General features: G+C 38.3%; 1 protein-coding gene across 2 annotated transcripts in view; it reads left to right on the top strand.

Moving 5' to 3' along the window:
* The window catches only part of LOC149543538 (uncharacterized), a 225,968-nt gene that overhangs the window by 95,938 nt on the left and 103,926 nt on the right, over positions 1-26,104 (top strand). For both annotated transcript variants that reach the window (XR_016355646.1, XM_089798331.1), the window contains one exon: positions 8,429-8,508. Coding sequence is in view for 1 of the 2 variants with exons in the window: in XM_089798331.1 (XP_089654457.1) it covers positions 8,429-8,508 (80 nt within the window). In the remaining variant the exon portion in view is untranslated. The remainder of the gene's footprint in view (positions 1-8,428; positions 8,509-26,104) is intronic.

Consider the following 26,104-nt stretch of genomic DNA (forward strand, 5'->3'; position numbering starts at 1 on the left):
TTCAGAGCTCATATGATCAACTTATTAAAAATAGTAAGTTTCTATAAATTGGAACATTGTACTGAAACAACCCTTATTGAAAAAGACAATTTCTTTTTTTTGTTGATGCAAGATTGGCCTTGCACCCAGGATGCTTGTGCATCAGACACCCAAGGTAATTTTTGAAGTGACCTTGTTACATCTCAGGTGTTCAGATGGATACCAAGATTGTTAACCTCCTCCTTTGTTAGCCATGATGAGCCTTCTATAGGTCATCCTTTCTATTTGACCATATATTCTACATATGTCATGTTCCTTGTGCTTCCGCCAATATGACTATCTAATACAACTTCAAACTCTTTTGTAGCTGAAGTAGTCACCAGAATACTCCATTGTGCTTTAATGACCTCATCTTCAACACCTCCTTCATGATACTTAGTCAAATATGAAATGTTGAATATTGGTGAAATATTCAGTTCAATAAGCAACTCAACATCATAGACATTTCTTGAATCACGTTTGTTTAGTATCTTGCATAGTCCAAACTTCTTCATTTTCAACTTATTATTTGTACATACCTGAAAATGCTCCTTTATCAAATGAACCATGACTTTACCTCCAATTGGAATTCCTTATGCCTCATTTTCTCATCTGGCTTAGCCTTGCACTGTGTATTAATTTTATTAATATGCTTCCTCACGTTCTCATAAATATCCTTCAAGTGTTCTGCAAAATCCTCAGCTTCAACACTACTTATCTCCCATTGTCCAACTTCCTCAATTCTGAAGCATTTCTGGGACTACTTCCATACACTATCTGAAATGGTGATTCACTAGTGCTGCTATTGATAGAATTATTATATGCAAATTTTGCTCATAGTAGAATCATATCCATCCCGTTGGCTTATCTCTAACCAAACACCTCAACAAATTCCCCAAACTGTTATTCACCATCTCTGTCTGTCTGTTAGTTTGTGGATGATGTGATGAGATGAACTTCAAATAAGTCTTTAACTTCTTCCACAATGTGCGCCAAATATACCCAAAAAACTTCGTGTCTTGATCTGAAACTTCTTTGAAAAATAATTCTGCCACATGAACAACATCAATAATCTTCTTGCAGAGAATGGAATGTGCCATCTTTGAAAATCTATCAACCACCACAAAATTGGATCATGCTCTCGCTGAGTCCGTGGTAAATCAAAGTCCATACTGATATACTCCCATGGCTTCTCTAGTACTAATCGTTGATACAATCCTATATTTTGCTTTGCCCCATTTGCCATTTGACATGCTCTACAACTCTGTATAAACTTCTTGACATCTTGCTGCAGCTATGACTAGTAATAATTCTCACTGACCAATGCAATGGTTTTATCTTGACCAAAATATCCAACCAACCCTCCACTATGCTTCTCCTTGATGAGATTATCCCTCATAGAACCTCTTGGAATGCACAACTGACCTCCTTTGAATAGCATACCATCCTAGATGATGAAATCCAATCACTTTGTTTTGTCTAGAGTAATAGGTTCTGTACAAGCTTTGGACAAGGTTCACCAAAATCAAGATCCTCTAGCTATAAACTCTTGAGTTTCTTGAACTCAACAACCTCAATCTGTATCTCTTTCAGCAAAAGATGTCTCTTACTAAGAGCATCTGCAACCCTGTTTTACTTTCTGCTCCTGTGTTTCAAAATAAATGTATAACTCTGCAAAAACTTAAAACCATTTCAAATGCCTCCAAGTTAACTTTCCTTGACTATTCAAATATTGCAAAGCTTGACGATCAATATATAAAACAAATTCCTTAGGAAGAAGATAATGTCTCCACCTCTTCAATGCCTGAACTATAGCATAAAATTCTTGATCATAAACTTAATATTTTCTCTTGGCATCATTTAACTTCTCACTGAAGTAAGCAATAGGTCTATCTTCTTGGCTCAAAACAACTCCTATTACAGTACTACTAAAATCATTGTCTACTTGAAAGACCTTATTAAAATCTAGAAATGCTAAAACAGATTGTTTTGTTACTTTATGTTTCAACTACCCAAAACACTTATCTGCTCATGTAGTCCACTTAAAGTCCTTCCTATCCCCTCTCATTGTTTCAGTCAAGGGTCTACAGACACTACAAAATATCTTGATAAACTTTCTATAAAAGCTAGCCAAACCATGAAAAAAGCTTACATCAGTGGCACTCCTTGGAGTGGGCCATTCAAGGATAGCCTTCACTTTCTTTGAGTCCATTTTTAGGCCTTCTGCTGAAAGTACAAATCCTAGATACACTAACTCCTTCACAAAACTGCATTTCTTCAAATTATAGCAATTTCTCTTCCCTTAACTTCTCAAACACCCCACAAATATGCATTATATGCTCCTACAATGTCTTATTCATTGTAAGTGCTTGGTGCATTGGATAGCCCAAAAGACATGACTAACCACTCATACACCCCTTCTTTTGTCTTAAAGGCACTCTTCTATTCATCTCTTTCTTTGATCGAAATCTGGTGATATCCACTCTTTGGATTATCTTTGTCAAATACACACCTCTACTCAAATAGTTGATAATATCATCCATCCTTGGTGAGGGAAATCTATACGTGATTGTGATCTTATTGATAGTCCTAGAATCTGTATACATCCTCCATTCCCCATTCTTCTTTGGTGCTAATATTGCTGGTATAGGACATGAACTCATACTCTCTCAAATCAACCCCTTTCTACAATAACTCCTATACTTCCCTATTCAACTCCTCACTTTTTGCTGGTGGATCCTTCTGTGTGCTTCCTTATTTAGCAAACTGGCTCTTGGAATCAAGTCTATCTGATGATTGATCTTCCTTACAGGTTGTAATCTATCAGACTCATTATCAAATACAATATCCTGAAAGTCATCTAACAAATCTGCAACTTTCCGTAGGTACATCTACTACTTCTTTACCAGTTTTTGGAATTTTAGAAAAACGCATATGCTCATGTCTCATACCATCTAGGAACTTTCTTCCATCAACTAAACATATTTTGGTATTGCTACATACTTTTTCTTCTATGTCTTTCAATGACTTTATCTTGCGTCTCACTCCATCCTTTGTCATGGAATAAGTATCTGTACAACCATCAATTACAACACACTTGTTAAACTGCAAAGACCTACCCAACAACATATGACATGCATCCATGGGTCTGATATCACATAGTACCTCATCATGGTAGCTCTGAATATTGAACATTTTACTTGGCGTTGTTCATTGACCATGACCTTGTGGTCATCTTGCACACATGCAATCTTGTATGGACATGGGTGTTTCTGTGTCTCGAGCTTTAACTTTGTGACCATCTCCTCAGTCACCAAATTGTCAGCTCTTCCACTATCGATAATCACATCACAACATTTATCTTCACACTTGCACCTAGTGTGAAACAAGATCCTTCTTTGCTTAGGTTCATTCTCACCACTCAACATAACTCTTCTTTTAACTAGGACTTCTTTTTCAATATCTTTAGAATATGATGATTCGACATCTTCATCCACATGTGCAACTCTTTCTTGGCTTTCAACTCACCTATTTGTCCTTCATTGGTGCTGAGGACGTTCATAATTCCTGTAGCCTTATTCTCTACAATGAAAACATGTTCCACGAAAACCTTCTCTTCCAAGGTCCTTGTCCTCTTCCTCTTCCACTTTGAGATCAATCATCTTGATCATGGAAATGATTGAAATTGTTTCCCCTCTGATTCTGACTACTGCTGGCCTTATCCTTTTTTTCTAATCTTCATTTAGGCCTACATAAGATCGTCTGTTGGATCTTCAACCACAACCTCTTCCATTTTGCCTGCTCTCAGACTTCTTGTTCAACTTTTCCTCTATTGTCATGGAAAATTGCTACGCCTCTTCTATATTGTTCAATCAGACTCAACTCCTTTTGAATACTTGGTCTTAACCCATTAAGGTAACAAGAAACTTTCTCCTTGTCGGCTTCCACATGACTTGTTTTGATGAGAACTTGATAGAACTCTTCTATATACTCTTGAAGAGATCTTTCCACTTGCTTCAACCTTTGTATTTTCTTTAGTAGATCAAGCTCAGAATAAACCAAAATGATTGTCGCTTCAATCTATCCACCATCTGATCCCATCTTGTGATATTTTGGTTCCTCTTCTATTTCACTCGAATTGAATCTCCTGCCACCAAATCTTCTGATTCTCATGACCCTTTAGTCCAAGCTTCACAAACTTGACTCTATTAGGATCTTTGATATCGTCATACTCAAAATATTCATTAAATTCATTGATATGGTCAATCAATTCCTCTGGGTTAAGATTTATCAAAAATATGGGGCCTTCAATCTTGCGTCTCTTTCCAATCTTAGAAATGGCCCTAAAAAACCTTTCCTCCTCAAGGTTCCTAGCTTTTCCTTCTCCTTCCTGTTCAACATGTCCTCCTTTGTCCCATTCATCCTCACTTTCATCTCTTACTACAATATTCATCCCTCTGTGAATCACTTGCTGCAATTAGGGTAATATTTAGGAAACCCTCCTCTACAAAATGATATCAAATATTGTCGAATCTTTCATTATTTTGAAAAACAAAATTATTTCTCTCAATTTTTATTTAATTTTAGATATTATTTATATTGGCAAATATTTTGGAATCATAACTTTTGTTTAGAAAATATTGGCGAATCTCAGTAATAATAGGAAGTTTATTAATAACCATGGAATATTACAAATCAAAATTGAACATTTTTTACCTCAGAATATTATGAGGATCATTACATTATATTTTAAATTAATAGTGAAAACTAAATATTGGTGATGTATCCCTGAAAAAACTAATAATTATGATAATTATTGGTGAATTAATTTTAATTTCTCCATTAATATATAATATTTAGGTGAATCAAATGTAATTATGTATCGAATATTGTGGCGAATCTTTGAGTTTAAATTTTTTAAGAAAATAAATTAGAGTGATTTAAAACATTTTAAAATTAAATTTTATAAAAATGTGGTGATTTAGGTTGCACCAAATCTTAAATTATTAGCCAAATTACTAGCCAAAAATTTCTAAATTTAGCCAATTGGCGAATATTAGCCACTAAAAATACCTTGCTTGCAATGCTTGCACTTTTCTCTAGAGGGGTCTAAAACCCTTAGGTGTCACACCTCTCTTCCACCACGTTCCCTTCACGGAGGCATTTTTGTGCTTATTGTTGAATCCCTAAACCACAATTGTGCAGGTGCCTCACACTCGACAATCTATCTACACACTCAAGAACTCCTTCTCTGATACCACTTGATGAAGAATTATTGGTGAATTAATTTAGTTTCTCCATTAATATATAATATTCAGGTGAATCAAATGTAATTATGTATCGAATATTGTGTCGAATCTTTGAGTTTAAATTTTTTAATAAAAGAAATTAGAGTGATTTAAAACATTTTAGAACTAAATTTTATAAAAATGTGGTGATTTAGGTTGCATCCAATCTTAAATTATTAGCCAAATTACTAGCCAAAAATTTCTAAATTTAGCCAATTGGCGAATATTAGCCACTAAAAATACCCTGCTTGTAATGCTTGCACTTTTCTCTAGAGAGATCTAAAACCCTTAGGTGTCACATCTCTCTTCCACCACGTTCCCTTCGTGGAGGCATTTTTGCGCTTATCGTTGAATCCCTAAACCACAATTGTGAAGGTGCCTCACACTCGACAATCTATCTACACACTCTAGAACTCCTCTGATACCACTTGATGAAGAATACTCCCGTTAATACCACAAACACATAATAGAAATAGAGAAACAACAACAATTTGCAAGAACAAAAAAATGGGCTTCTTATTATATTGAAAAGTATGGAATAATAGATTTCTGAAATACAACATGCAAAGTCACATGGGCATTTTCCTTACAATCATCTGTAAGACAGAACCACAAACAAACACCTAGAGCTGCCCTAGACAACCCCTACGGGCCTTTGTTATATAGATGATTTTCCACCGCTCAAAAAAGTTCTAGAATTTATCCCTAACCCTTGAGGCCAACCAACCATAAAATTATTTTATTTTTCATATTTATTACATTGGAGTCGTCTTAAAACAATTTCAAATTATAATTTCAGCTAGCCCAAGTTCTGGAGGCCATAACTTTGACTGGCTACTACAACCACTTTCAAAAACCACAACTTCTAATCTACAATTTCACCACAAGTGTTGTCAGTTAGGGTTCGACCTCGTTTTGAAGCCTCTAAGGCCTTCGAGCTCAAAGATTCTGTACCACAATCCTAAATAACTTTACCAATACAAATGGTATGGCAATGAAACACAACTGATAGGCCTATATATCTATAAGATGAATCTCCACCTATGAAATTAGAGCATTCTGAGCTCATATGACCAACTTGCTAAAAATAGGAAATTTTCACAAATGACAACTTTGCATTGAAATAACCCTTATTGAAAAAGGCAGAACAAAAAATATATATTTTTGGGTGATGCAAGATTGCCCTTATTTCCAAGATGCTCCTACATTAGGGTGCCCCTCACATGAAAGCATGACCCATGTGCAGAGAAATCTCTTCTCAAAGGACATGCAACCAACCCAATCGGGTGCTTCCAAGGCTAGTGCACGGCCCTTCTCTCCAACATGCCTAGCTAGGAAATTATGCAAAAACCAATCCCATGTATGTGCTCATGTCCTCCTTAAGTTGTAATTCTTGGAAGAAATAATAGAGTGCTCCCTCGTCTAAGGCTTGATTGCTGATTGGGCAAACTTCTTTGGAATGCTTGCAATTCTTGGCACCATGCATGTGCCTCCTTCCTTGACTGCACAATGTCCTCTATCTTTTTTAATCCCTTAGCCTTTTATAGTTACTCAACTTAAAAACCAACTCCCTCTTGAAGCTTATGACGTCTTCCTTCATGCAATTTCCCAAGAAAGTAAATTGCTCTTTCCTTACCAAAACTCACACCTTTGCAGAAAAATTGGTATTTTTCCACGCTGAAGCCCTTTTTCCCAAACTTGCTCTGTAATTACCCATCAAAATGATAACTAGTTAACAAATACTAATAGCCTTAGTTACTATGTAATGGTCAAATGGCCAAAATAATAGAGTGAAATAAAATTAGAATATTATTTCGGGTACAATATTAATAATATATTTTAATGCACGTAAAAATGGAAATGAACGTTGTTGCTAAACTCATTATGGAATGATGATTTCATAGAAATTATTACCATAGGCGTAATTGATAACGACATTATAATCATTTACGTTTGTCATCATTATTATTATAATTGTTAAAAGTATTTTGATATTATCTTTATTGTAGAATTTCGACCAAATTATTTGTCATCATTTTATTGCCAACATAAATAATTGATGATGACATTATGAATATAATTATTATATTATTTCCAATTCACGTTATTTTATTTGAGATCCTCATTTCTCACAAATCAATGATGCATTACTTATTTTAAATAAGTTATAAATATATTCTTATAAAGCTTTCGTTAACCATTATTGCTCATGTTTCTACACGGAATTGACTTAGTAACTGATCTTTAATAGGCATGTCATTATAAATATCATATGTAAATATATCACATTCCACTCATATTTAGTTTAGTCAACACAATAAATTAATAAGTAAGTTGCAATAATACCTTGTAATTGATCACAATAAGAATAATACAATTATATAAGTAAATATGTATACGAATGTTAATGCCAAAACATTACTTTAATTTTCTAGTAAGTCTACAATAGTCCTTAATACTTGATTCCCAAATAGGTATTCATTATAATCATTTAGTTATATAAATATTGAATCAATACCTTGCACTAGTCATTTTCATTTTTTTAATGAATACTACTTATCAAATGAGCTATTATAAAATAATTAGATCGTAACATTATCACGCACTTCATCCCAGTAAAAATAATTATACCTATACCAATGTCTAGGTGTGTGTGTGTCCCTCAAATTGGATCCGTACTAAAGGATATGTAGAGAGGGGATGTTACATAGATATAATGTTTGGGTTCTTTAACATATGGATAATTACACTCCATAATGTTTATGACATTCCTACTCACTAGTGTAGATGGTACTCCAATGAAATGTGTTTTCTGTATGCATGCCATATACTTAGCCATCTTAGCTAAATGTAACACTTGCTCTGTCAAGTTTTGTCATGTGACATCTAAATCACATCTTTTTTTTAATGGAATCTCATATTCTGTTTGAAACATGTTATGGATGTGTAGCTCTGACATGAGTATTTATCTCCTCATATTCTGTTTAAAACACGGTATGGATGTATAGCTCTTGCATTGGTATTTCCTAATAGTATTTTCCTGGACTCAAATTCTCTGTGGCCCATTTGTATGCTAGGCTTCAAGACTCTATTATGAATTTAGTTATCTGTTATTTTGGCAGGGAAAATTTGATGAGAGTTGACATAGAGATAGAGTGTTTCATTTGGGAATGTTGGACAAAATGTTTTGATATAAAGACAGGTAATTTGAAGTTTTTGGAATACTTAAATGTTCCTTTGATTCCTGTCATTTCTTACCCTATGCTCCGACTATAATACTTTATTTTGTATTATGATCTCTTTAAATTTTACCTGATATAGGTTAAACTTCATCATCTATTTCGGATTTGTCTTGAAGGATTTTTTAACATTTAGCTTTTCTTCATTGCAGACAATATTTATTTAAACTAGGATGTATCTTTGTAGTGTATATTCTAGTCTACAGGTTTATGTAAAATTCAAATATAATGTGGGGGTCTTTTAATTTTCAAGGGCTGGGATTGCACTTAAATGATGATGATAATTACATGAAATTTGGTGTATCTCAATTTAAATGACAACAAAGCTAGCAATTTTATTTTAGCAATTCTCTTTTCTCATTACTCTGTTTTTTGTGGCAATTTGATGCATCCTGTAAAGATTGTACTGGTAAGTAATGCCTATACTTGAAGAGGATACATATATATCTTTAGAATTCTTCCAAAATATACAAACTGATAATTACGAAGAAATGAGAAAATGGTTCTTATAATTTCTATAGTAAAGAAAAATTCTTGGCATTAGTAGCAAAGTTTGCAAGGTTATATTCTTGTAGAGATATTTTTTGCTGCATCTCTATCCTATTTGGATAAGCTTTCTGTCTGTGAATTTATTTTGTTGAAACTGTAAGAACCCCATCACTTCTACCTTTAATTCTAGTGGTTTGACATGTTGTCCAACACTTATCATGCAAGCTCTAATACCACTGTAAGAATCCCAACCACTACTAACTTCAATTCTATAATATCCCTTGTAAGTCTGATCACAATCTGTGGTTATGAATCTTCAAGGAATATTATCAAACATTTAGCATATAATGTTGGTAACCTTAATTAATAATTTTCTTTTTGTCTTCTTTAAGTTTGTAGGCTGCAAATGAAGTTATTGAATTCTTTTGACAATGTTAGGTTGTTATAGGAATGATATACTTGTTGTTTCAGACCTTTGACAAACATATACATGACTGAAATTGACTATTACATATAATAGACATAAAGACAAACACTTGCCACGTATCCCAATGTGCGCCTACAACTACTAGGCATTTCTACAAACACTTGGCATGCATACTAGTTGATTCAATATAACTGAAAAACATATCTATAACTTGGCATTTCATCAAACAGTTGTTATGCAACCTTGCGACTCCTTATTTCCAGCTATTTTGAATGAACTGATAGAGTTCGCAACTTGAAAGCTCAATTGCAATATATTTACAATGACTAAGATCCAATTGCAAATGCAAAACTTTATTAAAGAACCTGATAAGGAGTATTGACATTGGAATAAAATGAAAACCCTTAGCATCCAAACGCCAGCTCTTAGGGAAATTCTATTCAAACCCCAATTGGTAGCCGCTGCCAATGCACTAGGAATGTATGCAGCTCCAGCCTTCAAACACAGCTCTACAGTGGAACTCTGCTGTAGCAACTACCCGCAGCCTTAGACAAGGGACGGCTGCCACAAAGTTTAATGTCACCTTCAGTAATTGGCCACCCAAGAAAAACCTAATATGCAGATAATAAACGCCCAATTTGTAGGTAACTTCAGTCACCTTCAAGCTACAGTTGCAACAGTCATGAAGGGCAGAAAAATGGCATTCAAACTCGGTGAAACCCCTTGATATTATTGCAGCAATAATTCATCAAATCGGTATACCTCATCACCGATTTACCAAGCCAAAAAAGCAGAGATAATTTCTAGAATATCAGATACAATTCACCATGTATTTGAATGGCTCAAAGTGCAACAACAATTAGAGGAATCAGTCCTCAACGCAGTCTCATGAAGAAACCCTCAGCAAGTTCACAAAATGAATAAAAAGTGAATGTCATAGAATGAATTATTTTTCTCCATGAAGTCTCTTTTATAATACAAAATCCAAATTGGCTTCTTCCTCATTGTTTCTCATTAAAGAACCTTCATCACTACACTTTTCAGTTAGAAGCTCTCAATAATATTTTAAATAATTAATTCCCAAGCTCAAAGCTTCATGAAGACACTTTTCACTTAGAAGGCTTCTTCAACACACCATCAAATTATAACAATATAATGATAAATTTATTCATCGAGATAGCTTTAATAAATAATTTAAATGAAGCTCTAATTTACCCAATCAATGTTTTGTCCCTATCTTTTTAGTCTCTCAGTGGAGTTCTTAACCTTTACATTCTTTGAAGGCTAAGTGGAGAAATAAGGTGAAATTAATTAAATTAATTTATTATAAAGTCATTAAATAAATTAAAATTAAAAGGTGACTTTATATTTTTATTAATTTAATTAAATGTGATTAAAGTTAAATAAATAACTTAGAAGAGTCTTCTAGGAGGAGGAAATAAATATTTTATCTCAAGCTCATCTCTTATGAAGGTAGGATGAGTAGGCTTGTTTGCTGTCCTGGAGTGCGTCCTATGAGCTCTAGGTGACCCCACTGCACTCCTATTATCCCCTCGCTCCTGATTTTGTCTGTTTTGTGGGTTCATGCGCTCAACCATGGTGGTGAGTGTCCATGACAATTTTGTAGAGTATGGATATTTGGGCTATGGGGTACATATGCTTTTTGGAGTACTAGTTCCTGTAGCACAAATAGACTTCATACTCATTGCAGATTGGTCATTGGGAACCTCCTTCTAGAAGAAATAAAGGGTGCATTTATTTGGTGCTAGGGTCAGAGATGAGGAGGATGGTGTTGAGAGTTTATCATGACTCACCTATGGCAAGACATCTAGGTTTTTACAAAACCTATTGATGGATTCGTGACTGTTTTTCTTGGAAAGCGCTCAAAGCTAAGGTGTTATAGTATGTTAGAGAGTGCCCTATTTACTAGCAAAATAAATAGGAGCCCTCTTACCCAACCGGCTTACTTCGGCCACTTCCAATTCCTGACACGAAGTGGGAGTGTTTGTCCATGGACTTCATCATAGGACTGTCGAGGGCCTAGGGTAGAGATTGTATATATTTTGTTGATCAGCTTATGAAGTTTGCCCACTTCTTCCTGATCACTACTACATAAATTGCTACGCAAGTGGCAGATTTATTCTTTAGAGTTATTTAGGTTGCATGGCTTACCTTGGAGCATCATCAGCGATAGGGACAACAGGTTTATGAGTCAATTCTGGCAGGAGTTGTTCAGATTGTGCGGGACAAAGCTCACTTTGAGTACCAACTACCACCACCAGACAGATGGTCAGATAGAGATAATGAACAAATGAGTGGAGAAATACCTCAGGAATTACATAGCAGGGCAGTAGAAGGCGTCGGTTAAGTGGATAAATCTATGTGAGTATTGTTATAGTTCCACTTATCACATGTCTATCCAGATGTCACCATTCATGGCATTATATGGATGAGGCACCCAGTTACACGGATTTGTTGCTATTAGATAGTAGAGTGCCTAGTGGTGGAGACTTATTACAGAAGAGCCAGGACATTGTAAAGGCTCTTAAGGAGAATATCTCTAAGGCACAAAATTAGTAGAAGCAGTACGCTGATCAGAAGAGGACTGAGCAGACTTTTGTGGTAGGTGATATGGTATATCTAATATTACAACCTTCCCGCTAGTCCACTCTAAAAAAAAGTGGTGCTGAGAAACTTAAGCCATACTATTATGGGCCTTTTAGGTTACGAGTTGGATTTGCTGATAGAGAGCAGATTCCATAATGTCTTTCATGTGTCACGTCTCAGAAAGGCGTTAAGACACCAAATTGTCCCTTCTACAGTGATTCCACCCCTGGACAGTGAGGGTAAATTGGTTTTAGTACGAGAGGCTGTCATTGAATTCAGGGAGAGGAATTTTAGGAGACGTACTATCAGGGAATACTTGGTGAAGTGGAAGTCCCTGCCAGTAGAGGATGCCACTTGGGAGAGTGAAGAAATTTCGTAGCATCTAGTGTTGAGATTGCTTGGGGACAAACAATTTCAAGGGGAGGCAGATAGTAATGTTCCCATCTTTTTAGCCTCTTAGTGGAGTTCTCAGCCTTTACATTCTCTGAAGGCTAGGTGGAGAAATAAGTTAAAATTAAATTTAAAAGGTGACTTTAGATTTAATTAATTTAATTAAAAGTGACTAAAGTTAAATAAATGAATTAAAAGAGTATTCTAGAAGGAGAAATTAAATATTATTTTATTTCTTCTAGAACGAGGTCCACCTCTTGGAGGAAAAGAATAAATAAGGAGGGAAGCCTCATTGTTGATCATCAAATGTGTTGCCATCTACTTTGCCTAATAACTTGTGGAGCCAAGGGTTTTTGCAATTTGCTACATTGGTCATTGGGAACAAACACTCTCATTGATTCGCATAATTTAGGTGGTGAAAGATATTCTGAAGGGTTGCAACTATTTGAGAAGACAATCAGTCTTTTCATTGTGCCAAATTTGTGGCATAGGGCCAGATTTGAGGAGTAAAGTTCGAAGAAATAAGTCTGATATTAGTCTCCAGACATATTGTAGTAGGGCTGGGATATTTGATTAATGATTTTGGAAGACTTGAAATACTTTCCTATAGCTAAAGCTGAATAGTGTCGTCACTACAATGTCGCTGCTACAGTGTCGTTGCTACAGTGTCATCGCTACAGTATTTTTGCTACAATACCGTCACTACAGGAAAATCCAGATTTTTGGGGTGGTTTCCAGGTTCCTATCCGTTTACATTTTGCCTTGCATTGAGTATTAGATCTGAATATCTTAGGGCATTTGTAGGGATTTAGAAATTAGTGTGGAAGTCTTGTAATCTGATTTATGTCAGAATCTTATATCAGAAAGTTGTCAAGAAAGATTAGAATATCATTGAAAGTAATAGTAGACATTGCCCTAATGTCTTATTATTGTAGATGAATATATTCTCATTTGTAACCAATGCTATATGTTTCAAAAAATACAAAAACAACTACATCTTCATTGTTAGATGTTTTGGAATTCTTTGCAAGCATATTTATTAAAGTTTAGCATTTAGAAAGAAATCAGAATTTAGATCTGCAATATATCCCTTGTGCACAAAGTGTGTGACAAAATTCTCAGGTTAAGGAATCAAAAAATTTAATTCAGAATTGAAAGGGATATTACAATCAATCATTGGAGATGCCAATCACCAAGTGCCTCAACTGCATTGCTAAAAGTAGTAATCGCCCAAAATTGACTTAGTATAATAGCAAGTCACTCAACAGAGACCCTCGAAACACATTATCATTTTAGTAGTCGCAATGATGAACTGACTTCGCTAAGCTATAGGAACCTGCTAAAATGGGGACATTGCAATCCTCCCTCCTCAAGATTGTTTGTCCTCAAGCAATCACTAGAACCAAAGGTACATATCTATCCACTCGGATCCCATGGAAAAGTATGTGTAATATCCCTGACATGATCTACAAACTCTTGCGATAATAACTCCATCCATAGAGCTATCCTGAAAATTCTATCACCATACGAACAATGGTGACTCAACCAAGCTGTAGTGCCAAACTTGTCTCCACCTAGATCACTATAGAGATGCAACTCACATCCGTCCATAACAAGGAAAAATAGATATCCAAAATCATCGGCTAGATCAAAACTCCCTGCACACCCTACCAATGTGCAATGAGTATGAAGTCTATCTTTGCTACAGGAACCAGTACTCCCAAAAGCATCTCTAGCATAACCCAAATATCCATACTCTTCAAAACCATCATGGGCATGCTAAATTTGCAAGTAGCTTCCTACTAACTTGCAACTACTAACCCCATCAACTGCAGATGGTGCAAGCCCATCCCATAAAGGATGGTATGAATTTGGTGCCAGCCCACACTTGTGTGAAACCAAATCCTCTACTTATGGGTCAAAATAGAAATGATGAGAACTCCTCATTGTGTAATTGTGTTAAAATGCTCCAATCTCTGTTAGAGGCTCCTTGCTACTAAAACGGAAATCAAGAGATGGCTCCAAACTCTTACTTGGAACAACTGGTTTGGCAAGATCTTGGGTAACCCTCTCAAGAAACTGTTGATGCCAGCTTTGTACCACTACATAACATATAGCAGGTGAATACTTGATATGGAATATCAAACACTCAACCCCTCTCTTGAAAAGTAAATACTTATGAAGAATATGAGGAAAACTCCAAGGTTCCTTACACCTATGGATACTAAGTTATATAACTGTGATTTGTTGGTTAATCACGTAAGCAGGCTTACGTTGTTCTTTCAAGGATGTTGAATTTTCGCTGTGATGGTGATGAAATCTAGCTTTGTAACATATATGAGCCCCAAATAATGTTGATGGTGATGATGGAGGGTATGTACACCACCAATGCTTCTAATTTTCTAACTTTCTTCTTGAATGAACTCCAACTATTGAACTACTTGCTGCTTTACTTCTACTACTATGAATGGAAAGATTAGCAAATGGACGGGGATCAAATCTGATGAAAGCTTACCAGCAACGCTACCTCCATAAATGCAATGATTCAAGGGAAAAAGACTAGATTACCATGCAAGGCTTCCTAACAAGCCGCTAGGATGCTAGTGGCCTAGTTTATGGATCCTTATCAAACATCCACTAATATCACCATACAACTATCCATCTACTCTTACTCTTGCTTAACAACTTTCTTGAAATGAAATCTACTTTAACAACTTCAATGGAATTTAACTCTAACTATTGGAAGTAGAAACCATGCAATAACACCAATTGTTCTTAATCACCATGCAAGACACAACAATGATAGTGAAGCAATTTTGGTATTATCTTAAGCAACAATTTTCTTCAACCCTTGGAAGTAGATACCATGCAATAACACGAAGTGTTCTTAATCACCATGCAAGACACAACAATGATAAAGAAGCAATTTTGGTATTATCTAAACAACAATTTTTTTCAACCCTCTTTTAACTTTCTATTGGAAGTAGAAATCATGCAATAACACCAAGTGTTCTTAATCACCATACAAGTCACAACAATGATGAGAGAAGCAATTCTGGTATTATCTTAAGCAACAATTTTCTTCAACCCTTTACAAATGAGAGTAAATGGCCTTATATAAGGGCCAAAATTACAACCAATGGTAGAGATTAAGAGGCAAAATCAACGATCCAGATCGAATCCCTGAAAGCCTAATTAGGGTTGCCACCCCATCGGCCCATAAGAAGATGCTACCTCATCAATGGACCAATGAAAAAAAGGAAAAGTGGCAACTAATGAGAAGGCACTGTTAGTTCATGTTTTTTAGAGTCGCCATTTTTATTCTTTATCTTTGGTTCACTCTTGTTTTCAAACATTTTTAGTTTGAACCATTGGTTGTTTACCGTACAGGTAAAGAAATCAACATATACAGAAAATGAACACGAACAACAGAATTATATTCGCAATAGTAGATGAATCATGCTTTACAATGATCCTAGACGGGATATAAATACTACCGCCGAACCTTCCTGAAGGAGTCCGTCGGCCACAAATATTCTATCCGCTACAAACTATTTACCGACGACGTCAGCTACAGAATACAAAAACACCGCCGGATCGTCGACTACAGAATACAGAAACACCGTCGGACCGTCAGCTACATAATACAAAATACCGTCGGACCGTCCAGTCGGCTAACACCATCCCCCCCAAAAAGAAAAGTCATCTCCTGACGACTGACAAAATATCTGAGACAAATTAACAAACAAAATACATTAACAGAGTGACTACAACAAGAGAAATCTGCTTCTGTCACATCACTTCCACATTCATCCTGTTACATTTGTAGCTTCTGCTAACACAATACTGTCTCCTCAAGTTGACCTTGATAGCCACCTGTGCTGCTTTATCTGTTTTCAATTCCTCGGTACCCTGAGCCAAGTGTCGCTGCACTACCTCCAACTGGATGATTAGCTCCTCCCGAGCTCTCTACGCATCCACCAAGACAGCCTCACAGCCAACACCTGCTCCCACTGCCTCTGGTACACAAACAATCCATGCCTGTAGCAACTTCAACTCTTTTGAACTGGTCAGACTCCCACGATTGATATCCGCAACGACTGGGGGTCTAGGGGGCAACGCCCCTCGCCGCCAAGACTAAATTAGCACTTCGAAACCTACACAAAAATGCACGGAACACACCATTTCTATCATTATCTGTCGATTCTGCACTCTTTCTGGCAACCACAAATGCGTCCCCTTCCCTTTGGCATCATCTGTCACTCATTCTAAACAACTTGATTCTGTCGTCATTTTTAAAAAAAAATAAAAATTCTTAACTGCTTCCTCTACAATCCACCACAAATCCCTCTGCACACAGAAATTCTTCTCCTTGTGGCAGAACAGGCACTCTTCTTTATGTCTCTGTTTCCCCGTGGAAGTCTGGCTAGAGGGGGGAAATGGAGTCTGGCGGGAATGTTTGTTAGCCACGGCCTTGTTTTTGGCGGAGGAGAAACTCTGATTGGCGCCCGCGTCCTATCCACGGCCTTGTCCTCACCCGCGGCCTTCCTGTCGTCGCTCGCGGCCTTCCTGTTTTCACCCGCGGTCTTTCTGTTTTCACACGCGGTCTTTCTTCCGCCGACGGCTAATTGGGCGAGGATTATGTCCTTCCTGCGGGAGTTTGTGTTTTTATTTTTGCCGGAGGACAACTTTGTGCCCGCGGACAGCTACCCGCGGGGCTTTTAAGAGCCCGCGGACAGACTGTCCGCGGGACCTTGCACTCCCGTGGGGTTCCTTTGCCCGCGGGACTTTCACTGCCCGCAGACAGGCAATTGCCCGCGGGGCTTTTCAGTCCGCGGGCCTCCTGTCCGCGGGGCCTCTTTTAATTTTAATTTTTTTTCCTAAAAGAAATCAAATAATAGAGGTACCTCCATTTTGCCTCCAGGTGTCGCCATTCTGCAACGACGTCGGAGTCAGCTGGCCATCCTGTAACAACGATGGAGTCTTCCTGGCACCATATATTTTGAATTTGGATCTGTTGACTGCCGGAGGTATCTTCTGCTCGTCCAAAGTTGATAATCTGATCGCTCCATTGTCGCCGACCTTCCGAATCTGATATGGTCCAACCCATCTGCCCTTAAACTTTTCCACTTTGATTTCATTCTGACTGTCGTACGCCTTACGTTTGTTCTGTGCCACCTCCGTCGCCCACTGTGCCTGTGGTCGTTGCGCAACTGGATTATTTCCTTGTTGTCGGTGCCCTTCCACTAATTTTATGTTACAGTGGAACATTTTCTTTCCGCGCGGTCTATTCACCATGTACCGGACAGTGGGATCTTTCGTTTTTCTGTGTTCAAACTGTATGTTCTTCCCCTCAGCTTCAGCCATGGCAACTTTTACTTCTTCCGCTTCCCTGCATTCCTCCAGACATTCGTTTTCCTCCTTTTTCTCATCTTCGTCGATCGTTAACATATTGCAACTCAGAAAGAGTTCGTAGTCTTCTATCTGCCAGTGGTAAAGGCCATTCACCGAGTCCAGGTCGTCGTCATTCGATCCTCTGTCAAGTCTCAATACTCCTTCATCCGGTTCCATTCTCCTCTTTCCTTCGTCATCACTCTCGTCTTCACTGTCAGAATCTGACAATGCTGCCTCCTCGCCAACCATTTGCGTGTGCAGGTCAATTAGAATCTTTTGCCTCTGCGCTCCATTGATAGGGTATTGCATTTCCAATCATTTTTTACTTTGGCTTGCACCAACCAATCCCGTCCCAGAATAGCATCATAGCCTTTTCTTTTTAATGGAATGACCACAAAATCCAAGAAAAATGGTTGCGTACCAATAGTTACCGTTTGTGCCCTTAAGGTTCCCAATGGTTTGATCCCGTGCTGGTCTGCCGTGAGCAACTGGAATGTAGGTGGCCACAGCGTCGGCTTTCCCAACTTCTTCCAGGTATCCTCCGGTAAGACATTCACGCTGGACCCTCCGTCAACAATTGTCTCTGTCAAAACATTTCCCAAAATTCCCATCTCGACAACCGCCGGATGCTGTCCGGAGGTGAGTGCCAGCAGCATTGGGTCTGTTGTCGTCACTTCCCTACTATTCCTTCCTGTGTCCTCCGGTGCTTTCGAAAACGGTGTATGATTCAGAATGGCCGTCCGTAACTGGGGCATTGTGAGAAGGAGGTCACTTATCTTGACTGGTATCTCCGTTTGTAAGATCTGTCGTACAATGTTTTGTTCTGCGAAGTTCCTTGCCAAGGTGCCGGTGATGTCCTTCAACTGAGATGTCCCCACCGATGATGCCTTTGCAATGTCCACTTGCGCTTCCCCCACTTTTCTCTTTTCCTCCGCTTGCCTCCGTGTAATTGCCAAAACCTCCTCTACATCCGTGCCAACAGTGATCAAGTTTACTCCAGCCTTTGGACACTTGGAATCTTCGTGATCGCCGAGTCTGCACCATCTGCATAATAATTTCGGTGTGTTTGCCGCTGTACAATCCTGCGCAAAATGACCCCACAAATTACATGCTCGGCATTGAACGATCGACCGTCCGTTTGCATCATACTGGGTTCGACTTCGGCTTCTATTATTATTGTTATTGTTTGCACTGTTGTTATTTTGCCCTCTGTTATTATTCCTATACCCTCCGGATGTGGCACCATCAATGTTTGCATTTCCGTTACTGCCCGACGGAGAAGCCTGCTGTGTAAGAAGCACCTGCGGAGATCCTCTTGTCTTCATGTTAAAGGGACAGTCCTTCGTCGAATGGCTCATGATCTGACAGATGTCACAGAATTGGTTCTTCGGACACGATCCCTTAGTATGACCGTCGGTCTTACATTCCGTGCACCAGAGTTCACTACCTTTTGGCTCCTTCTGCAGATTTTTAAACTCCTTCATCATTCGAACCATATCCTTTTGTAAGGCACGAACCTTTTTGCTACTACCTTCGTCGTCGCTGCTATCATCTCCAGCAGATTCGTCGTCATCAGAGTTAGAGGAGCTAGTTTTCTTCTTCTTTGTTTTGTGTGCACTTTCAAGGTCCAGTGCTCTGTTATAAGCATCCACATATGACGACGGTGGTACAATTTTTATTTTCCTCTGCAACTGTGAGCGTAGGTCGTCCACAAACCACCTTTTTTGCAATCCGTCCGCTGGCTTGCTTTCCATTTTGTTTATTAGGTCTTTTAATCTCCTAGCGTAGACACAGACAGTTTCGTGCTTCCCTTGCTTGGTATTGAAAATTTCTGCTACGATTTCATTATCATCCCGCAAGAGTTTAAATTCCGCCAAGAACTCTTTTTTAATATTATCCCATGTATCCAGCTTTTGCAGATCCATATCCGAAAACCAATCAATCGCGAAACCCCGTAGGGTTGCCAGAAATTGTCTCATCTAGTCGTCTTCATCAATTATGCCATTTGCCCTCCAGATCGTTTCACATGTTTTGCAATGTCGAATGGGATCGGCCGTACCATTGCCATTGAACTTCGGCAGTTTCCCTTTTGGTCCCGCCATCACAATTGGTTTCTGTAAACAAGGGTTGCTCGGTCCTGCAACACTGGCGCTCTTCACTCCCACACCAGTGGTCTGCACTCCCACACCGACAGTCTGCACTCCCACACCGACGGTCCGTACTCCCACACCAGCGGACTGGTCTCCCACACCGGTGGACTGGTCTCCCACACCGGAGGTTTGCACTTCCACACCGGCGGTCTGCACTTCCACATCGATGGACTGCTCTCCCACACTGTCGGACTGCTCTCCCACATCGGAGGTCTCGACAATTGCGAACCATAGTGAAGAAGAAGGATCTTCTGAAGTTGTTTCCCGCGGAAGTCTATCCCGGACGAAGAGGTCACTCCACGCTCGTGCTCCCTCGGCACTGCGAGCCGTGCGAGTTGATGCTCTTCCGTCTGAATTTTCTTCCCTTGGCGAACACAAATTCAAGAACTCCTCTCGTGCTTCTTCCACCAATTCCACCCGCTGCCGAGTCTCCTCCCACAATTCCTCTGCGCTTTGATTTCCGTCGGCAATCTTCTGAAATCTCCGTCGGCGTTCGGCTTGCTGTGCTAGAATTAAATTCTCTTGCGCAATACTGATTCCATCTTTTCCCTTCGCCTTATTTCGATCCTTGTTAAGCTGATTTGGCATTAATCTTCATTCCTCCCACCTTCCAGATTCATAAGGCAACGGCGCCAAATGTTTACCGTACAGGTAAAGAAATCAACATATACAGATAATGAACACGAACAGCAGAATTATATTCGCAATAGTAGATGAATCATGCTTTACAATGATCCCAGACGGGATATAAATACTACCGTCGAACCTTCCTTAAGGAGTCCGTCGGCCACAAATATTCTATCCGCTACAAACTATTTACCGACGACGTCGACTACAGAATACAAAAACATCGCCGAACCGTCGGCTATAGAATACAGAAACACCGCCGGACCGTCAGCTACAGAATACAAAATACCGTCGGACCGTCCAGTCGGCTAACATTGGTTTTGTGAAGAGTCAAATGCAAAATGAGGTATAATGGCATTTTCATCATTATCCAACCTCATTCTTTCAGTTCATTCATTCCTCAAGCTAATTGTTGACCAAGTCCTTTTAGAAAACCTTGATCAAGAATGATTTATCCCAAAACACCATCTTATCAAAAGTTTGAAAGCTACTTGATATAAGATGCAAGTTTCCTCATACTCCTCGAACCCTTTGTACCCCTTGTACCAAGTTCGGAGAGCACTAAGCCACCTTCAACTCTTTTTACCAAATGAACTAGTTCACGAGTTCAACGCTTTGTTTATTTCTCAAAACAATATTCCTTGGTGGGCCCAATTAACATGTTGCATATGCACATGGTGTGGAGGACACGTGACAATTGGATGCCTCGTCACTTGTGACACGATCGTGGATGATGTCATAACCCAATGGTAAGTACAAGCAAATAATGGTCAAAGTAAGGTCATCATCAATGATCGTGCCGGAACTTTGATTTAAGAGTGCAAAAATAAAGATTTGGCACATGTAAAGAGGAGTAATTATTTGAAGTACTAGTCTCTCGGCTTAATGTCAATACCTAATTTGTCCCATCACCTTTCCTTCGCGGCATGCCGAAATTATTTTTGTCCTCCACATAATGGCCATTTCCTCTTTTTCGAGATGCATCTAAAGAAGGTTTCTCCTTTAAAAAGAGGGCATTAAGTTTCTTTTCTTGTCCGAAGTAAACAGTTGCAAGAAAATCAGAGAGAGCAAGCCTTCTTCCATATTTGTAATGGTCGTCGCTCTTCAGGTAATCCTTCTGTTTTCTGGTTATTTTTCTCCCGCTTGTTGAGCAAAGCATATTTGTGGTTGTTTCTTTGCTTTCAAATTCAAGTAAAGCTCCTAAATCATGAAGTCTACACTGCACCTATTTGGGAATACTTGTAGTTTACAATGTAGATCCCCTATAATAGTTGATACAGACTTGTTAGGAGTTGATTTGGGAAGTGTTGTAGAAAGATTGTGTTAAAGATTTGTCAAACCTTTTTCCACTAAAGTGTTGGACACTAACCTCCTCATGGCCTCCACTTTCCCACTAGCTTATCCTTGCCCATAACTGATTCAAGAGTGCATCCATATGTATAACATGTCTAAAGGGAATATATTGAAGAAGGATGGAAGTGTTTTGCTGAATGTCAATATGGAGACTGTATCCAGATTATTTCACCTGGAAGAGCAACAATTTGCTGACCTTACTCCTGCCTTGTCTGCGGCTAGATTTTCTCAAAAAACAAATGTTTATAGGAACACCATAGCGAAGAGCTGGACTAAGTCTTTCTATAAAGGTGGTTCTAGGTTACCCAAAACCTTGAAGAAAATCCAAATGACCACTTAGGTCCAAGACATAATGGTTTTATTGTATAGAATTTGTGTGTCTCTTGATGTCTCTGTTTTTGAAGAGTGGGTGCACTTTTATATGCAAATTGTGTTAAAGGGCTCACAATTTCTAGACTGGGCGGAATTAATAGCTAGCTCTCTCATAGATTAGTTGAAGGGTGCTCTAAATTTGAAAAGGGACTTTTTCATGTCATCTTATTTAATGTACATGCTAGCTACCACTAAGAATTTACAGTACTTGCCACATGAACCCTAGACTGAGAACACTATTATATATAATTATTGTCCCTCATTGCACAAAGATAAAGTCTTGGAGGATTTTAGAAAGGTCTACGATGTTTTTTCTGGAAAGTTGTGTTTTGATATGAAAAGCCCCTTACACCATAGATTATCCCTTGAGTCTCAAAAACTTATTCAATCTTTTGGTAGTCTGTACATCCAGTTCCCAAGGTTTACTTATCTAAGGGTAGGAGGTTTTGATGAAGAACCTATACGCCTTCCCAAATTTTCCCTTGATTGCTTTGTCTTGGTAGAGGTAGCTCGGCAATTAGTTGCTGTAATAAACAAACTTTAGGCTGAAGTGGCTTGTGATATTATTTTCCCACTTAAGGTAGGCAAATTGACATGCGGAAGCATGGAAGATGCAGTGTGTATAAGTTCTCACTTGGTTAAATTTGGTTTTGGCTTCTATTAGGTTAGACCAGATTTTGACAGAAAAAGAATTACCCATAGCCTATTTGACTCCCATGCAAGGACCGTACATGTCCCCAATGTGGAGGATTTTTAGGAAGATTGTATATATGAGTTGGAGGTGAAAAGAAGGGGGTTATCCAGGTTCACCATTACACAAATCCATCTTTTTCAATTGAATTTGGGTGTAGATATTACAGACATAGAAGAAGACAGAACAAATATCCTAGCTTCCCAAGAAATTGAACCAGTAAATTATAACACAGTTGCTATAGATTGGAATTTTAAAGAAGATAATATTCTTGAAAGAACAACAAATGTGATTGAAAAGACAAAGTCTTGGTTGAGAATGAAAAAGGACACACGTATTAATGATCAAATGGACCCTATTTCTAATGTTGGTCTTACAATTGTAGGTAGCAGAAGATCATCAAGGATCTTTGAGAAGAAGATTCATAATCCCCCTCTTGTGCAAAAAGCTTGTTCTAACAAGAAGGCTAAAATGTCAGTGCCAGTAAAGCTCCACCAGGTGATTTAGGTAGATGGCAAACTAGATAAGGACCTAGGCGGTGAGCTCATCGATAACAGCCAGAGAGTCCAAATAACTGTGGGTTTATCCCCTCTGAGGATGCAAGTTGTAGGCACTCTTGAAAAAGGTACTGAATTGCAAAGGGATGCTACCACTCCTAATTGGCTTGTCGCTTCTGAGTTGATGACATTGTGAACAAATATACCAACAAGGCTCCCAAGCCTAAGAGGAGTAAAAGCGCTGCCAGGATAACCTTTGATAGTGCAACAGGGAGAAGTATAGCTGAGGCAGCCACCTACAACCAAAAGGAGGGAGCTGATAAGTTGGACTTGAGCAACATTGTAATTACTTGCACAGATTTGGGGGTGATGAACCGTAAAACGAAAGAACACTGGATAGAGACATCTACCAAGAAAATTGTGCTCCAGTCATAGAAAGATGGGATTGAAAAGAAGTTGAAAGCTGAGAACAATGCAATGGCTAAGTATATAAGTTCATTAAAAGGTCAGAGTTCAGTTCCCGGTAATCAATCACAACTCGCCTTTGATTCCAATATTCCTGAAAATCAACAACTGTTAGAGGATTTAAAGAAAGGGAAAATGATGACATCTGCAATTTTTAGTTGGATCAACCTAGTAACAAACCAAGTCGCTAAACTCATGCAAAATTTGCATGAGATTATTTCTCTGGCCAGAGTCGCACTTGATGAATCCCGTGTTTACTTCGGGACTTGGAAAGAAGTCGAGAAATTCTCAGCCACGGTGACCGAATTGGTAGAAGTGGAAGATTTTGGACCAGAAAAGTTCCTCAAGAACCCGTTACAACATGTGGATGTAGGATTGATTCAAGTTCTGAGGAAGAATATAACCTAGAGGGTATCCAATTACACTTCTGGAATCTCTAGGATGCACACATGTGAAAAAAAATTCAAAACATTGCTTGAGCATGTAAGTAGAGACTTTCAATCCATCAGCTCAGCTTTTTCCAACCCTCTTAAAGAGGAAGTTTTGATGTGGAGATCATGATCAAACAACATGTAGACCACATGAACTCTGTAAAGGATAAAACTAATTTCACATCATTTGACTTCTCCAAGGTGGCCAAAAGTGAAGTAATGTCAGGAATGTGCACTTTGTGACTCCCTAGTTCCCTAGATACCATGAACAAGATGAAACTAGCCAAAGACATCTGGAAGAACCGTCTGCAGAGCATCAAGAGCTTGAATACAATTGCCATGGCCGAATTCATGAACGCGTTCAGGACGTGGAAGCTGGCACGTGGGCAAGGTGATGTTGAGGATGAGGAGGAAGAAGAACCACTTGACCAATTGGCGGATGATTAGTGTTTTCTTTTAAAATGCTTTAAAGAGTTTTAGTTTATGTTTTTAAAAGTTAAACTCTCGGTCTATGTACCCTTATGTTGGTTTTCGTAACTACTTTTAACTATCTGAGAATCGAGATTTCGGGGAGATTCTTGGGTAGCTCTCTATTTAAGTTTGAAACTTAGTAGTGTTAAGGGTTGGCAGTTTTTGAAAGTTTCCAGTAATATATCGGAACAATATTGTTCTTTTGAAATGGAAAATGCTTGAATGTTCGAAGATGTTATGCTTTGGATCTGTTCTTTATTGATTTAGTATTGAATCGATATTGAATCGTTGAAATTCCTTTGATGCTAGATATTTCTCTTTATGTTAGATGGGTATCAATTTTTTAATGGTTTTCAAGAAGTAATTAATAGAGAAACTATGTGTTCTCTTCTTTGTATTTATTTTTGTTTATCTAATTATCCCCCTATCTAAGAATAGACTGGAAGCCTTAGTACTTTTTGGTTAAAAGTAATTCTCATTTGAAAGGCAGTTTTGATTGAAGATCTATTAAGGAAGCTGAACCTTACCAAAATTCAGAGAGGAATTGTAGAAGTTGAAATTCCTCAACTGTTGGGAAATTGTATCTATCTTGTGGATTTGGGCATAGAAGTTTTCATTCATTTCTTTTTATTTAAAAAAAAATTTGTTCACCAATAGACACCAAAATGGTAGCTAATCAGAATTAGACACCTATCCTACCCAAAAGAAAGGAGAATTTGCCACTTGGGCTTACATCAAATGATCCTCTAATATAGTTCTACCCTTTTCTTTCATCTTCTTAGCCAAGGCAATGAACTTCGCTAGCCTATCGTTAATTTCGTTCATGGGAGGGCAAGGCGTGTGCTTCATCTTGAACTTAGCTAAATTCATCATGTTGCTCGCTGCTTGCAGTGTCTTCTCATGATCCTTCTCATATTCTTTCGCATATTTGATAAAGGCAACGAGGGAGGCAAGGGTGCCCAAATGATTCTTCTTGATGGCAACCTTCCTCTACTCATCCAATCTCGACACAAACTCTGTCTCATTGACGTTCTCCTCTTTGATATCTTCAAAATCAAGTGCAACCCGGACATTGCCCAACATGGTTGAAATGGAAGTGTCAACGCTTGGGCTGTGTTGTGCAATCTCATTCTGTATTTCTTCAAGTATCCTTAATCTAATGGTTAAGGCAACATACCAAGACTCCACCGTACTC

Source organism: Cupressus sempervirens, chromosome 8, assembly GCF_028749045.1.
Source record: "Cupressus sempervirens isolate cs-2001-9-10 chromosome 8, ASM2874904v1, whole genome shotgun sequence".
Taxonomy (NCBI): Eukaryota; Viridiplantae; Streptophyta; class Pinopsida; order Cupressales; family Cupressaceae; genus Cupressus; species Cupressus sempervirens.